The sequence below is a fragment of the Buceros rhinoceros genome, unplaced genomic scaffold (assembly GCF_000710305.1).
Source record: "Buceros rhinoceros silvestris isolate BGI_N320 unplaced genomic scaffold, ASM71030v1 scaffold605, whole genome shotgun sequence".
Classification (NCBI taxonomy): Eukaryota; Metazoa; Chordata; class Aves; order Bucerotiformes; family Bucerotidae; genus Buceros; species Buceros rhinoceros.
The window spans coordinates 48,924-64,277 of record NW_010411000.1 but is presented as its reverse complement, the minus strand read 5'-3'; the positions used below and the strand labels follow the sequence as shown (position 1 = coordinate 64,277).

The window sequence follows — 15,354 nt, the reverse complement described above, 5'->3', positions numbered from 1 at the left end:
CATTCAAAGCCAATCAGGGCTGTCTTAATCCATGTTCCACCACTAGGAAGAAAGACCCTCAAAACCAGTCAGCTGTGCCATCGATTCCAAACAGAGCTGAATTCTTCCAAAAACCCAGCAGCCAGCCACAGAACATGCCACGGGAACAGGAACAAGAGAGTGTTTTCGCAGAACTACCTTTTAGAAGAACATCCAGCTGTCTGAAACCTGACCCACTCATTGTTACAGAAATACCACGTTTTTAGGACCCTCATGAAAACCCAGTTCGCTACACGGAAACGCTCTAATTCAGCCCTGGGTTGTACCTGCCTGGTGGGATGTGGCACAAGGAGCTGCAAAGGTCTGACAAAAAACTGCACTGAAGAAGTAGGTGGCCACTCCGTTATAATTTAGATGACCTGTTAATAGTCTTCTGAGGAATTTTTTCTGCCACAGTACTACAGATAATAAAAAGTTAAATGATTGTGAGTTGTCACAGCTTCCGGCTATCTGTGACTGAAGATACCGACAGATCACAACACACGAGGAAGACTGTCACTCATTTCATTGCTTACGTTTTACTGCTGTTCATCAGTGATCTCCTGTATCAGGGAGATAGATCCGGGTTGGATATCAGGAAGAACTTTCCAGAGAGGGCTGTGCAGCATTAGCCCAGGCTGCCCAGGGCGGTGCTGGAGTCCCCATCCCTGGAGGGGTTTCACAGCGTGTGGGTGTGGAGCTGAGGGACATGGTTCAGGGACCCTGGCAGTGCAGGGGAACGGTTGGACTGGGTGAGCTGAAAGGTCTCTCCCAACCAGGTGATTCTGGGATTCTATGACCATACTCGCAATCACATGTAACACTCCTAACTGCACCGTGGGGCAACAGGAATTAAAACAAACCCCGTAACGCACAGATAAAATCCATCACAAACGCATCTACTACCCCCTGCATTTGAGAATAGTCATTTTAAACCACACCAAGCCAAAAAGCCAAAGGCAGGTCACCCCTCACTTCCTGCCAGCCTCCGCACACACCGTAAAGAAGCTGCCCCTGTTTGCTCCGTTGCAGGTCCTGTTCGCCGTGAGGCGGAAGGTAAGACTGGGCTTCTTGACGCTGTTGAACACCGGACCAAAACAGAGAGCTGGTGTGATTTAATGAACTAGCTGTCACCATAGAAACAAGGAACTCACCAGTGGAGCTGTGTAAATAATTGATATTTTGTTTCAATAGTTATACAAAACAAAAAAAAGAAAAAACATTCTGGTCAATTAAGCGAGATTTTTTTCCTTCTTTTTGGCTGACATAAAATACCAAGAGTTGAACAGGCAGATAAGAAATTTTATTTTTAGCTTTTTGGTTCTTAAGTTTAACATTTCTTTATTTTTAAACCCTAGTTAAATCTAAGTAGCAAAACTTCTTCAATGTTCTGTCATGAAATCTCAATATATTTTTCTTTTCCAAATTTTCATGGTTGTTATATTTTTTTCGTCCAAATTACTGAAAAATTTATCCTGAACCTGCAATTTTTGACGACTAAACTGCTTGCTGAAGAATACTCTTATTCAATAGTCCTGCTCCTGGAAACTCATCTTGTCCAAGGCAATATCTTACCCAGTTGCCTGGACAAATTCCATCCAGCCTTTTATTTTCTTTTAACTGGTTACTAAAGAAGGACTTCCTGGCAATTCTGGAGATGACAGAAGTAACGGCTTTGAAAGAACTAGGTAGGCAGTTTGACAATGAATATACTATGGGACGGCACTAGTAGCCTGTACACGTGGTTAATGGTGTTTCCAGAGCTGTAGGCGTTAAATTCCAGCACTTTTCCTTCCCTTCATTTCCCCTCTGAATGCAAGTCCAGCAGACCCTGAGAAGATGACTAAACCTCGACATATCAGCAGGGCTTGCAAAGGAGGCAGTCCTCATCCAAACCAGCGAGACACTGCTCAGTGTGTTGGCGGAACTTGTTCGTGCTGCCCAAGGAGATACTAGAAATTTCTGCTCCATTACAGCAATTTTTGCATCTTTTCTCTGAGTCATTTTGGCTGGCCGTTCCCAGGCCGATGATCACCTCACCTAAGTTCTAACTATCCAAAAGAGTCCATACAGCTTAACTCGTGCTGCAGCTCCCCTCTGGAGTCGTGGCGAGAAAAAGGCCATTCTAGAGAAAAGTGTATCCCACAAATGTCAGGAAGCCATGGTAGTTTGAAAAGAAGGAAGGACCCACAGCTCTTCAGTGGCCACTTAGTTTAGGCTAGCGAACTGAGGTGTTAGTTCCTGAAATCAGGAGAGACAAATCACATCCCTGGAGACAAAACAGTGAATAAGAACTAGTAGAATTTGAGGTTAAGACTTAGGACAGAGACTGAAGTATTTGCATCTCCCACATGTGCTGTATAAAATCCATGGCATTATGCGAGAATTTTTTCCAAGATGTAGGAACAAACCAGTGGTTTTTTTTTTTACTGGAGGTCTGTTCCATCTCCAGCCATGACTAGCAAGAAACTCTTTCAAAGATCATTCCAAAGCAGTTTGGTTCTGACTGTCCTGGTTTTGGCCGGGTTAGAGTTAATGTTCTTCCCAGTAGCTGGTTCAGAGCTGTGTTCTGGATTTAGGGTGAATAGTTGTTGATAACACGCTGGTGGTTTTGTTGTTGCTAAGCAGTGCTTATCCCCAGTCAAGGGTTTTTCAGTTTCCCGTGCTCTGCCAGCAAGGAGGGGCACAAGGAACTGGGGGGGACCACGACCAGGACAGCTGACCCGAACTGGCCAAATGTCCGGTATGTAAGCTGGGGGGAGCTGGCCAAGAGGGGCTGATCACTGCTTGGGAACAGGCTGCACGTCAGTCGGCGGGTGGGGAGCACTTGCATCGTGCATCACTTGTCTTGGGATTTATTTCTCTCATTTTTGTTATCCTCTTTTCATTGCTTTTGATCAGTATGATTTTATTTTATTTCAATTATTAAACTGTTCTTATCTGAATCCACGAGTTTTACTATTTTTTACCGTCCTTCTCCCCATCCCACAGAGGCTGGGGGGTGTGGGGTGCAGCCAGCTGCTGCTGGTTGGGTGCTTTGTTGCCGGCTGGGGTTCAACCATGACAGTGTCACAGCACCCTTCCTTTCCCCCGATCGCAAACTTTTTCACTGACGACACACTTCCAGGCGGTCAGCTTCCCTAATGTGACCGAGTTCACAGCAGGTTGGCAATTTCTCTTCTAGCTTCTGCCGCTCCATTTGAGAACAAGATCCTTCACAGAGTCTCAGCCTGGTTTACGCCTGACTGTGAAGATTTTGTTCAGGCCAGTGCTGCTACATTATCATCGCCAGAATTCATACCACCTAACTTCACACCTCCGGAGATATTTAGCAAAGGGCTGAAGAATGAGTCAATGCTCAGAAAACAGAGATTAGGGAAGGTTTTTCTCTTGCATTTGCCTGAAAATGAGTAAAGCTTGCTCACAGCTCGGGTACTGAGCGCTGCACAGTTGTCTTTTCAGATGGAGATCTCTACAGTGTAGATGGCTGAAATGAGCACGGATCCTAACCCTGGAATCACATGGTCCCTAACGTCTACCTTGAAATTCTTGCATGTTTCTACAATCTCTAACGTAAGGTTAGTAGAAGACACTTATCCAGTGTCGCATGGATCACAGAATCACACAATCATTTTTGTCAGAAGAGGCCTTTAAGATCATTGAGTCCAAACACTAACCCAGCTCTGCTACATCATCACTAAATCACATCCCTCAGCACCACATCCACACATGTTTTAAATCCCTCCAGGGATGGGACTCACCACCTCCCTGGGCAGCCTGTTACAGGGATTGACAACCCTTCCTGTAAAGAATTTTTTCCTGATGTCAAATCTAAACCTCCCCTGGCGCAATTTGAGGCCATTTCCTCTCATCCAATTGCTTGCTACTTGGGAGAAGAGACGGACCCCCACCTCACTGCAACCTCCTGTCAGGCAGCTGTAGAGACTGATAAGGTCTCCCATCAGCCTCCTTTTCTCCAGGCTAAACAACCCCAGCTCTCTCCTCCACTCCTCATAGAACTTGTTCTCTAGACCCTTCACCAGCTGTGCTGCCCTTCTCTGGACACACTGATAAACGCAGCAGCATGAAAAAGCATCTTTGACCAAAGACAGATGTATTCAGGGAGATCAAATCTATCTAGGTCAGTATCCTGGCTCAGATAGGAGCAAAGCAGAAAACATTAAGGTGTAGAGTCACATTGTCAGCTGTACCCTCCCAACTCTAAAAATTCAACAGCTTTTAAAAGTGAGAGTGAGAAGAACAATCCTAGTGCTGTTGTTTTTGTGCACAGCTGCATCTACAAAGGACACACGTGCACACACACACAGGCACACAACGAAGTAGTATCTCCCCAGAAGTGCCAAGAGAAATAAGAGCAGATAATTAAAGGGCTCTGAAAGAACAAGCTGGTGATGAGACACCCAATAAAAATCAAAACCTAAAAAACCCTCTTTGATCATCATAGAAGATGGAAACACTTTTCAAAATCTACTCTCTCCCTGCATTACCAGCATTACCTTCAGTTACTACCTCCTACTTCCTTGGCACCCTTACCAGTCTCTTTCCTGTTGCTTTACAGAGTAACGATTGCTCTTAACAAAGATCGTTTTAGGCATGGCACCCCAGCAAATACTTCTTCCATTTGGACTTCTTGACTTGCCTGGCAATGTTGCTGCCCTTTAGCTTTTTCAGAGGAAGGGCAGAAGGAGTAGGACTAGCTAATAAGGACTACAAGTTGAAGATGAATTTGACAGTGAGTCATGAACCGCATAATCACCAATGAGTCCTCATCTCTTCTCTTTGTATTCACATTCTTGTGCAGTGGCCGCTATTATCATGCCTTGGCCCATTCCAGACTAGCGCATTTTAAGGCGCTATAAAAATTAAATAGGTGGCTGAAATCTGCAGATCACTCAAAGAACTCCCCCACCATTTGGGAGAGCGCCACATTCGGGGAGCAAGTCTGGAATATCAAGTTGCAACAATGGAAAGTGAAACAGGCAATGGATTGGGAAATGTCTATCACGCCAATCTACAGCTGGAGAAATGTTCTACTCTTCATCACCAGGGCTCTTTCCATCACGGGATTTCTCTGAGTGGCGTATTCCCTGGCTGTGATCCTGTCCACCCATACATGGACGGTGTCAGATACAACCGGTCAGTAGACTCCAGATCAAGCCAGACAAATGTGTAAGGTCCTTGGATTTACAACCAGGTGAGATGCAAGACACCAGGAAACAGAAGACGGATGGGAGATTCTCTTTGTCAGTGCACACATGTGGCAAGTGTGAATGCACAGGTTCTTGTCTTTTGAGGCCACCACACAAGGTCACATTAACTTCAAAACTTGCTCATGTAAGTCTAGAGTAGATCCATGACAGTTCAGTAGGTGGATGGCGTGAAGAAAACACCTGCATTACGTAAATGTCCAGTGGTAAAATTCCTGGTCCAGATTTTTTTGGGTAGTCCAGATCTCTAGCACGACCTAGTGAGTATAACAAAGGCAGCTGCTAAAGGTAGGGTTTGTCTGATAAAATCTGGGCATCTGCAGTGTAAATATTTATAGTTGAGATGGTCACTCTTTGTGTATCCCTACAGAAAAAAAGGCATCATCTAATCTATGTTGAGGATGAAATCAATTACGTCACAGGCTCTACATATTACATATCCAGAGCTACAAAATGAGGATGTTACTTGCTCATTTGTAGTGTAGCTGCATTTGCAGGTATCACCATTTAATTAGATGAATCCCATGCTAAGTGTACATGACCCATTAAACTTCCATTAAATAACTGAGTAACTCCTGTGCTGTCCTTTCCTAGCCCCAGGGTGGGGAACAGGCCAGCAGAGCCTGGATGGAAAAACACAGAAATGAAAAAGGGTGACTGTGGATCACCAGTGAGCTCTGTCAGCTCCCCTCTGGCAGAAAGTCCCTCCAGGACCACTGACAGCTAGACGAGGCTCCAGCAGGAACTGGGGCAGCTCCACACAAGAACAGGGATAAAAACTCAAACAAGGGAGGCTGGAAACACTGATGTAAGAAATAACCTGGCTCCGCTGCCTGGAGAAGTAATGAAGTAATCGTTACCCTCCTTCCTTTCTTTTCTGACTTTGGCTTTCATTATTTCCCTTTACCACTTTAATTCCCTCTCCAGGGAGAAGGGGTCAGATTCTGGGTCCTGCTGAGATTTCACATTCTTCAAATTCTCTTTTTCATTCAGGCTGTGGGTGATGGCTGAACAGAGATGGACATAACCTGGCTCCTCTGCCTGGAGAAGTAACGAAGTAATCGTTACCCTCCTTCCTTTCTTTTCTGACTTTGGCTTTCATTATTTCCCTTTACCACTTTAATTCCCTCTCCAGGGAGAAGGAGTCAGATTCTGGGTCCTGCTGAGATTTCACATTCTTCAAATTCTCTTTTTCATTCAGGCTGTGGGTGATGGCTGAACAGAGATGGACATGTAGGTCATCGCATGCCCCTCATTTCTTTTCATGTAAAGGTTCCTAAAGAATCGTAAGCATTTGAGAGGAAGAAACCATCATAAAACTCATGGAAAATAACAAACAAATAATTTCAAGGCAACCACTGTCCCTGAAGCATTACACAGGCCTGTGAGGAATAAACCAGTGATGGACATAACAACTGGGCAGGAGAGGTAGAGGGGGAGGGAAAGGGCAAAACATCAGAGCTGGATGCTTCCCATGCTATAGTGCCAGCCTTGCTCTTCAAGACCTATGGTTGCAGTTGCAGCATCAATACTGAGCTTTTGCTGGACTTCACCCAGAGGAGCTCTGGGGAACCATTTAGCTTATGTCTGTGTTCACAGACACAGAACACAGCAAGGGGCCAGAGCGAAGGCAGGAGAATTGAATCATTACAAAATGCAGGAACCCATAAGATGTTCTTCTTTTGATTTCAAAGTGTGTTGCTTTCCATGAAGTATCTACTCAGGAGAAATACCAGTGCAGAGGACAAGGTCTCTAAACAGCAGCAGGAAACCTGCTATTACCGTTATCATTTTTGCACCATGTGGGCATGTTGGAGCAGGATTCATGATCTGTGACATTACTGTTCCAGACACTGTAGAAACCACAAAGACTGTTCATGTCCCAGACCCAAGTTTTGTACATGATCATTCGATTTTGTGTCACCTGCAGCAGAAGAATGCGGAGGTTACTGTAGTTCAGCTGATTGGGTGGATTTTTTTTTTAAGCCACAGTAACTTGAACATGTGCCTGAGATTCTCTAAAAATTCACAATCCCATTTTACACCCTGCAGCCCCTCTGAGGAGAATTAAGTCCTCAGAAAAAAGTTATATTGCGCTGTTCTATGGAAATTTGCACGCAGATTTTCTCCAATGGGGGAAGAGGCAGTTCTGGAGATCTGGAGATGTTTATAAATATCTGAAGGGCAGGTGTCAAGAGGATGCAGTCAGACTCTTCTCAGTGGTGCCCAGTGGCAGAACAAGGGTTAACAGGCACAGAATTGAACATGGGAAGTTCCACCTGAACATCAGTTAAAACTTCTTTACTTGAAGGGTAACAGAGCACCAGCCCAGGCTGTCCAGAGAGGTTGTGGAGTCTCCTTCTGCGGAGAGACTCCAAACCCACCTGGACGAGATCCTGTGCAACCTTCATTAGCAGGTGGGACTACATGATCTCCAGAGGTCCCCTCCTGTCCCCACCATTCCGTGATTTTGTGATTCTGTGACCCTGTGGTTTGCTCTTGAACAAGCAGAACTTCACTCACCACCACCCAGGAGGGATTTTTACCTTCTTTCAGGGGGTATTACCTACGTTTCTGTTTCTTTGAAGGAAACAAGCTACTAACGTGTTTCTCCAACACTTGCATCATTAGTAAGTCTTACTGCTACAGATGAATAACAAAACCCAAATGTTGGGCAATTTTCACTTCTCCCAAGTGCAAAAGAGTTTGTCTGCAGCAGGCGAAAATCGAGAGAAATCAACACACTGCACAAATGACTGCTTAATTTATGGGCAGTTACTACCTCTTCAGGGAGTTTCAGGATGAAACTTCTTCTCCCAGCAATGATTGATATCTTAACTAAAAGCTAGGTTCAGCTGTGACGACGAGTGCTCCGTTCCAATAATAACCCAGAAGGAAAAGTGCTTTTGGACTAAACAGGTACCTGTGGGGTTTTCCCAAATACTGAATCCATCACGGAGTAGCCCATGTGGATACACCTTTTGTTAGAAGGCAGCAACCAGGTGTCATTCAAAACAGAGTAAATAGTATCTCAATAACACTGATCAAACAGCAAGAAGGTGGTAGAGCTCGGCTGATGTCCCGTTTAATCATGGAGACAAGGCTTTGTTTGGAATGAGGGTGGCAGGATCTGCTTTGAAATAAGTATCGTGTAACAAAAGTGAGTCTGGAAGGTCGGGAATTAGAGGGGGTGGAGGGGAATGCTATAGTCTCAGAGATGAAATGAAATATATGTCTAAAATAACTCAAAAAAAGTTCAGAGAAAGGCTAAGAAACAGGATCCACAGGATGAAGTGGCTTTCAAACAAGAAATACACCACTGGAAAATCAACGTCTTTGAGGGGATGCGGCTTCTTTACCCAAAGCCACGTAAATTGTGGAAGTTGTTGCCACAGGATGTGGTGAACAACTAAAAGATGCACAATGAGCCTGGGAAAATCTTCTTTAGAGTGAATCAATCCAAAGCTACTGGGGGAACAGAATAAAGAGCAGCTGAGTTCGGCTGCTGAGCCAGTGCTTGAAAGGATTCAGTCCCTTCCTGCCTGAGTGGGTGATACATTTTAATCACATTGAGATGCAAAAGCCTTTCCAGTGGCTCTGGACCTTCTCTATCTCTATGCTGTGCTCTTTCTATTTGGAACAGGCAGTGGGGAGGAGTTTGGTCTGAACAGTCCCCCCACGACCAGGGTTATTCTGGATTTGAGTGACAAAGAACAAACCAGCTGGTGAAATGTTCTCTTTTGACCTCCAGAAATCTGTAAATTCTTGAGTCCAAATAATAGTCATTGCGTGATCATATGAAGTAGGGCTCATGGTCAGCTGCTAACACTATTTTGGGGGTAGGGGAGGAGAAACAAGGTTTTATTTTCCCTTTTGTCCTTGCTTATGGCACTTCTGGACCACAGAAGAAATGGGAAGCTCTTCTGCCGTGCACAAAGAGGGTCTCAAATACGTATCTCTGGTGCTGAAATTAACTGCCTGAAGTACACAGTTTCCTCATTTCTGCCAAATCACAGCTTGTTTGCCCAAAGCCAGGAAGCAGAACAAAACTGAGCTTATATATGTGTCGTGCTTTAGCCCCAGTCAGCAGCTGGCCAGCACCATGTGGCCACTGTCTCACTCCTCCCCTCCACCTCAGTGGGACGGGGAGGAGAGTTGAAAACAAGTAAAACCCATGTGTTGAGATAAATCTAATATGTGTTGAGCTAAGCGTAATAACTGAAATAAAATTGAAAACTAGTGATAATAGTAATAATAATAATAATAGTAATGAAAAAGGAGATAACAAAAAGAGAGAGGAATAAAACCCAAGAAAGACAGGTGATGCACAATGCAATTGCTCCCCACCCACTGCCTGATGCTCGGCCAGTCCCCAAGCAGCGATCCTCCCCTTCTGGTCAGCTCCTCCAGCTTCTACACTAACACGATGTCTTATATAATAGAATATTCCTTTGAATATGCGGGTCTGCTGTCCTGGCTGTGTCCCCTCCCAGCTCCTTGTGCTCCTCCAGCCTCCTTGCTGGCAGGACATGACAGGCTGAAAAATCCTTGTCTTAGGATAAACGCTATGTAGCAACAATGAAAACATCAGTATCATTCCCATTATTCTCATACTAAATCCAAAACACAGCACTGCACCAGCTGCTAGGAAGAAAAATTAACTCTATCCCAGCCAAAAGCAGGACGGTATGAGACGAATAGCAGGACTCGGATGGAAATTCACCTGGCAGATAAAATGCAGGAGAGGCTTGCTTCAGAGGATGCTCCACTAACACAGATAGCTGCATCCTGCCCTCCCGTGCTTCTGGGCTAAAATATGTGGAGAGGAAAAAGGGAGCGAAATGTCCCCTCTTTTATCACACACACAATGTGTTTTACCCGCTTTTCTCTGCAGTTTTACCGATTCTAGTCACAGCAGAAGCAGTTTGGCCAGGACTCAGAAAATAGACCCTGATTTCCAATTAGTTTCTTTGTCATTCTTTGCCCTTCTCTCACTGGTGCTGGCCACAGGCAGCTCCTGCCGCAGTCAGTGGGAAATGAGACAGGATATTAAACTATTAATGTCTGCTTTGCTTGCTGCCTCAGTTTCTTATCTCAGCAATAGCACAAGTATTCTTCATCAAGATTGTGGCATCGCAATGTTAATCCCTGCAAAGATCTTCAGATCATGTGAGAGGGGCACAGATTATTCCTGGGCTGACGAGGGGGAATGAGCACTATCAAGGTCATTCCAGACGTATTGTTTCTTTTTTCTCATTTTTTTCGGTTTTGATTGGTTTTGTAGGTACCTGTCACTGCATCACCTAGAAGACAGAAGCAAGTTTGTGACCTCTGAGAATAACCACCGATTGTCCTGGTACATCCCCACTGATCGATTTTTTTTTTGTCCTTATAACGTTTCTCTAAGCTCATTCAGCTGCAGTGCCAGCACCTCTTACAGTAAAACGTTTTCACTGATACTGCTGAAACCCCCTGCAGCCATGACAGCAAATGCTTAGAAACGGTCAGCTCGATGCACGTGGTCCATCCAAGCTGTAACTCACCTGGAGAAGAGTCATTGAACGGGTTCAGGGCAGCTGCCCTCCGTATCTTCTCCAGGCAAGTCTCTTGCTCCTTTTTAATGATGCAGTTGGAATGAGTTGCTGTAACCTGAAATGTATGGAGAAAAATGTGGAGAACAATTACAAACTTAAACCAAATAGCTAGGGAGTTTCTGATGAAACATCAGTAAGTTTTGAGATCTCATTCAAAAAAAAAAAAAAAAAGAAAACATCCTTGAGGATGAGACAAAACTGCAAAAAAATATTTTTTTTTCAATTTCCCCCACCCAGAACACTTAAGGCCACTCTATGGAATTATAGCGCTCAGAAATTGTTTAGAGGGGTGGTGTTGCTCTTCCTGTCAAAGCATAATTTCTAATGTGTTTGATTTATTTCTTTGTATTCCTTCTTCATACAAGACTGAAGCAAAGGTACCTCTAAATAAAGAAAGAATAAGAATAAGTAAGAATAAGAATAAGAATAAGAAATAAAGAGGAATCAGAAATCCAGTGAGGTTTCAGTCTGATCTTCCACCAGCTTTTTTAGGAGTCTTGCACAATCTGTTAACCTCACTCAGGACTCAAAACTGAACTAAAAGCTCAGTCTCTCAGTCTTTCACCCCGTCCATTCCTTAATGTTTCCTTCTCCCTTTATTCCCAGTGAATACAAGGCAACTTTCTTGCCAAAAGAGAATGCAATGCCAATTAAACTGAGAGGACTTGGTCCAAATCGAGCCTCTAAGGCAGCCCACTATAAGAAAAAAGAGGGAGGGGGGAAAAAAAAAAAGAAGAAGAAGGTTTATAAGAGGAACATTGAGACCAACAGGATCCAGGCAATCCCAAAGCAACAACACATTAAGAATGTGACCCGTTCCCAGAAATCAATACAAGATTTCACTCCTATTGCAAACAGTGGCCAGGGAATATCGATTCAAGGACAATATAGTCCAAAGTTTCATTAGATCATTTCATAAGGGCACTGCTAAGGGTCAAATAACAGTCAGTGGAAAGCACCGTGAAAATCAGTGCGCTGGCAGAAGACGGGATGGGTCATCCTGGTTCACTGAAGCAATTTTGCAGTTTCATATTTCCCATCCCATTTCCTTCACTCCTGATGATGGAGAACTACGGGGGAAGTAGAGTGCACCTGTCAAGTGGCCTGTTTTCCCTTACCTGCCGAGAAGAAACACGCAATCAGGGAAAGCAATAGCTGACAGCAATCTCCTGCAGTTTACCACGGAGCCCCACCTGCACAGTTCAATTTTACTTCCCTCGCATCCCAGTAGAGGGAACAGAGTGATGGTTTGGGTCACCGACGCATTGAACTGCCACCACACACTCAATGCACACTTCCAGCAAACCCCAAGGCACGCGTAATCCTACTTTGGTGGTGCCTGTGCTGTGCTTTTGTATGTGTTAGAAGATGTGAAGCCATTTGCACACTTCTGACCTTGAAACAATTACAAGCCACCACCCATATTCCAAAGACCAGGAGGGTTTCCTAAAGAACCTCTACTGGAAATCTTCACTCACCCTTTGTAGGAACCAATAATGCTACACAGTTTCATCTCCAAGATCCCAATAATAAATTTCAGCTATTTTCCTTGTGGGATACGCCAGGCATAACCATATCAGATTTGCTTATCTTCAAAACAAACACTGCTCTGTTCTAAGAGCTCTCAAGGGCCTTCAAAGTATATAATGGTCACAGATCTCCAGCATCTCCCAAGAACATAAGGGCTTTTGCTACATCATCCTCTAAACCTCATCAAACGTTGGGAAAATGTCATTGGCTGACATTCAAGTTTTTAGAATATCTTTGAAGAAGAGAATAACAAGTAAATCAGAGTTCTGCTGCTAGTACTGGTCTACTCTCCACAGGTGCCAAGGCCTGAAAGAAGTGTCCAGGGGTGACTCAGTACATGAACGTGGCAGTTTCTACACAGTTCAGCATGTGCAGATTAGAAAAGCTGTCATTTAGTAATAATAATATAATTTAAACTGATACTGTCTACACAAGCAGGGTACGAATAAACCAAAGGAAAGGTTTCTTCATGTGCTTTTTGTTGACCCGTAGATCTCTTTACAGCTTGATATTGCAGATGTAAAATGTTACAGGAGTCCAAACCACACAAACACACACACATATTTCATGTATGCACTTATGCGAAGTCAACCAAAGGATACTAAACACTGAGAAACCCACCACGGCCAGCTTTTGATGTCCAATGGGGTAATCACAGACCTTTGAGAAGAAGGTTTCAATTCAGTCTATAGCAAAAGGACAGGAGTGTGCTTTATCCTTCCTACTTTTAGTGTCTTCCTTAGTAGAAGGAGCCAGGACTTGATGATTATAAAGAAAGGCTAAGGTTAAAAGCTCAGATTTTATCATTTCCTCACAGACAGGCACATCTAGTCAGATGTATCTGACCAAATTAACTACATTTAGTCAGTTGTATCCGAGTCTGGCTCGGGAGGTATTTGAAATGCAGACTGCTGGGCACTCGTGCTTCACCTGCCCCTGCAGCCTTCCTTAGCTGTGACTATCGTCAGAACATTTTGATGTGACTTTCCCTAACTATCTTCAGGCTGTTTTCTAGCATTCTTCATCAACAGATTTAAAAAAAAAAAAATGGGGAACAGGGAAACTGAGACAGAAGTCAAAGAAAGGGAGGAAACCTTAACCTCTGTCCCAGAGGAGAGAATAGAACTGCCTGTCACCTCTGCTAACAAGTGATGCCACAGCAGAGACAATAAAACCAGGCTGGGGTTGTTAATAACGTGTTTCTGGGTTGAATGCAGACGTGTGTTAGCATTCCTGTCTTTTCCTGAAAGGATCCACGGTTCACGTTTCTCCATTAACTATGTCCTGGTAGAGCCTTTAACCAGTTGAGCCAATCAACAACCGAGCGGCAGAGCACGATTCAAATGGAAGTGTGAGCCTGAACTTCATGGCCTCCTGATCTCATTTCTTTTGCCTCAAGGACATTTGCAATTTCCTGAGTTCAGGAGAGACTGTCTGGTCTCAGTTTCCCAGAAGATACCAGCGATATGTGCAGCTAAAAATATTTTGACACATACTAGAGAAATCAAGAAACCAAGTGGAGAGTGCATGAAATTCTCCCTCTGCTATAAAATTATGACTCTTGGTGGAGTGAAGGAGTTTGACACACGCCTGTTTTGAAAAGCCAGGTATTTCAATAGCTACAAATACAGTCAATACAAGCAGTCTAGTTCTGAGAGAACACAAAAGGACAAAAGCAACCAGCAACAACAGTGCAGATGTACAACGAAACAAAAGCTTTCATTTTTCATTTGTTTTTATTAAAGTGGCCACCACAAAAATAAGCTGGCATGTTCTCTGTGAAACTTGTAGTAGTTAACTCTTTGTTGTTCCCTTGGTATTATGGTAATATTAATAACATTCACCTTATTTATCCTGGCTTGTATCAGCAATAGTGTGACCAGCAGGAGCAGAGAAGTGAGCGTCTCCCTGTACTGGGGGCACTGGTGAGGCCACACCTTGAGTGCTGTGTCCAGTTTTGGGTCCCTCACTTCAAGAATGACATTGAGGGTCTGGAGCGGGTTCAGAGAAGGGCAACAAAACTGTTGAAGGGTCTGATAAGGTAGAGAGCTTATCGCTCTCCACAACTACCTGAAAGGAGGTTGGAGCACCGTACGGATCAGACTCTTCACCCATGTGACAAGTGACAGGACTAGAAATGGCCTCAAGATGCACCAGGAGAGATTTAGGTTGGACATCAGGAACAATTTCTTTCCAGAGAGGGCTGTGCAGCGTTGGCCCAGGCTGCCCAGGGAGGTGCTGGAGTCCCCATCCCTGGAGGGGTTTCACAGTGTGTGGGTGTGGAGCTGAGGGACATGGTTCAGGGACCCTGGCAGTGCAGGGGAACGGTTGGACTGGGTGAGCTGAAAGGTCTCTCCCAGCCAGATGGTTCTGGGATTCTGTTGCAACCTCCCACATACTCTCAAGGTGCTGTTCACAGCGTGTGGGTGTGGAGCTGAGGGACATGGTTCAGGGACCCTGGCAGTGCAGGGGAACGGTTGGACTGGGTGAGCTGAAAGGTCTCTCCCAGCCAGATGGTTCTGGGATTCTGTTGCAACCTCCCACATACTCTCAAGGTGCTGCTTTGTTGTAAGCTGTTCCAAGAAGACAGCCGTTGTTAGTACACAAACCTGAGCAGAGAACCAGGTGAACACTTTGGCGCTGCTTCCAGAGCTGCCCGAGCTAAGTGTGTAACTCAGGATAGCAAATCTGAGAGCCACATGTTTAAGCAAGGCGTTGCTCAAACATACGGATCCTCCGGGGAAGGAATCACGCAGGAGGAATTGTGCAGATAGACGAGTGCTCTACCCTTCCCTGCTCAGGGAAATAATTGCATGTGGCCAGCTTATTCCAGCAGGAAATTTAAATAAGCTTTATTCCTTCCTGTTTTGGTTGAAGTACATCAATAACTGCGATGACGACAGGTGAACAGAAGTTGCTTTGAGAGAAACTTCTTCCCTTCTCGGAGATTTCTATACGGGGAAGGCAAGTCAAGCTGTCTGACT

The 15,354-nt window shown here is 44.6% G+C and overlaps 1 protein-coding gene across 1 annotated transcript in view; it reads right to left on the bottom strand.

Moving 5' to 3' along the window:
- ADCYAP1R1 (adenylate cyclase activating polypeptide 1 (pituitary) receptor type I) overlaps window positions 1-15,354 on the bottom strand; it is a 103,310-nt gene that overhangs the window by 70,400 nt on the left and 17,556 nt on the right. Inside the window, exon 2 of the mRNA XM_010135809.1 lies at window positions 10,790-10,895. Within this exon, the coding sequence (XP_010134111.1) occupies window positions 10,790-10,895 (106 nt within the window). The remainder of the gene's footprint in view (window positions 1-10,789; window positions 10,896-15,354) is intronic.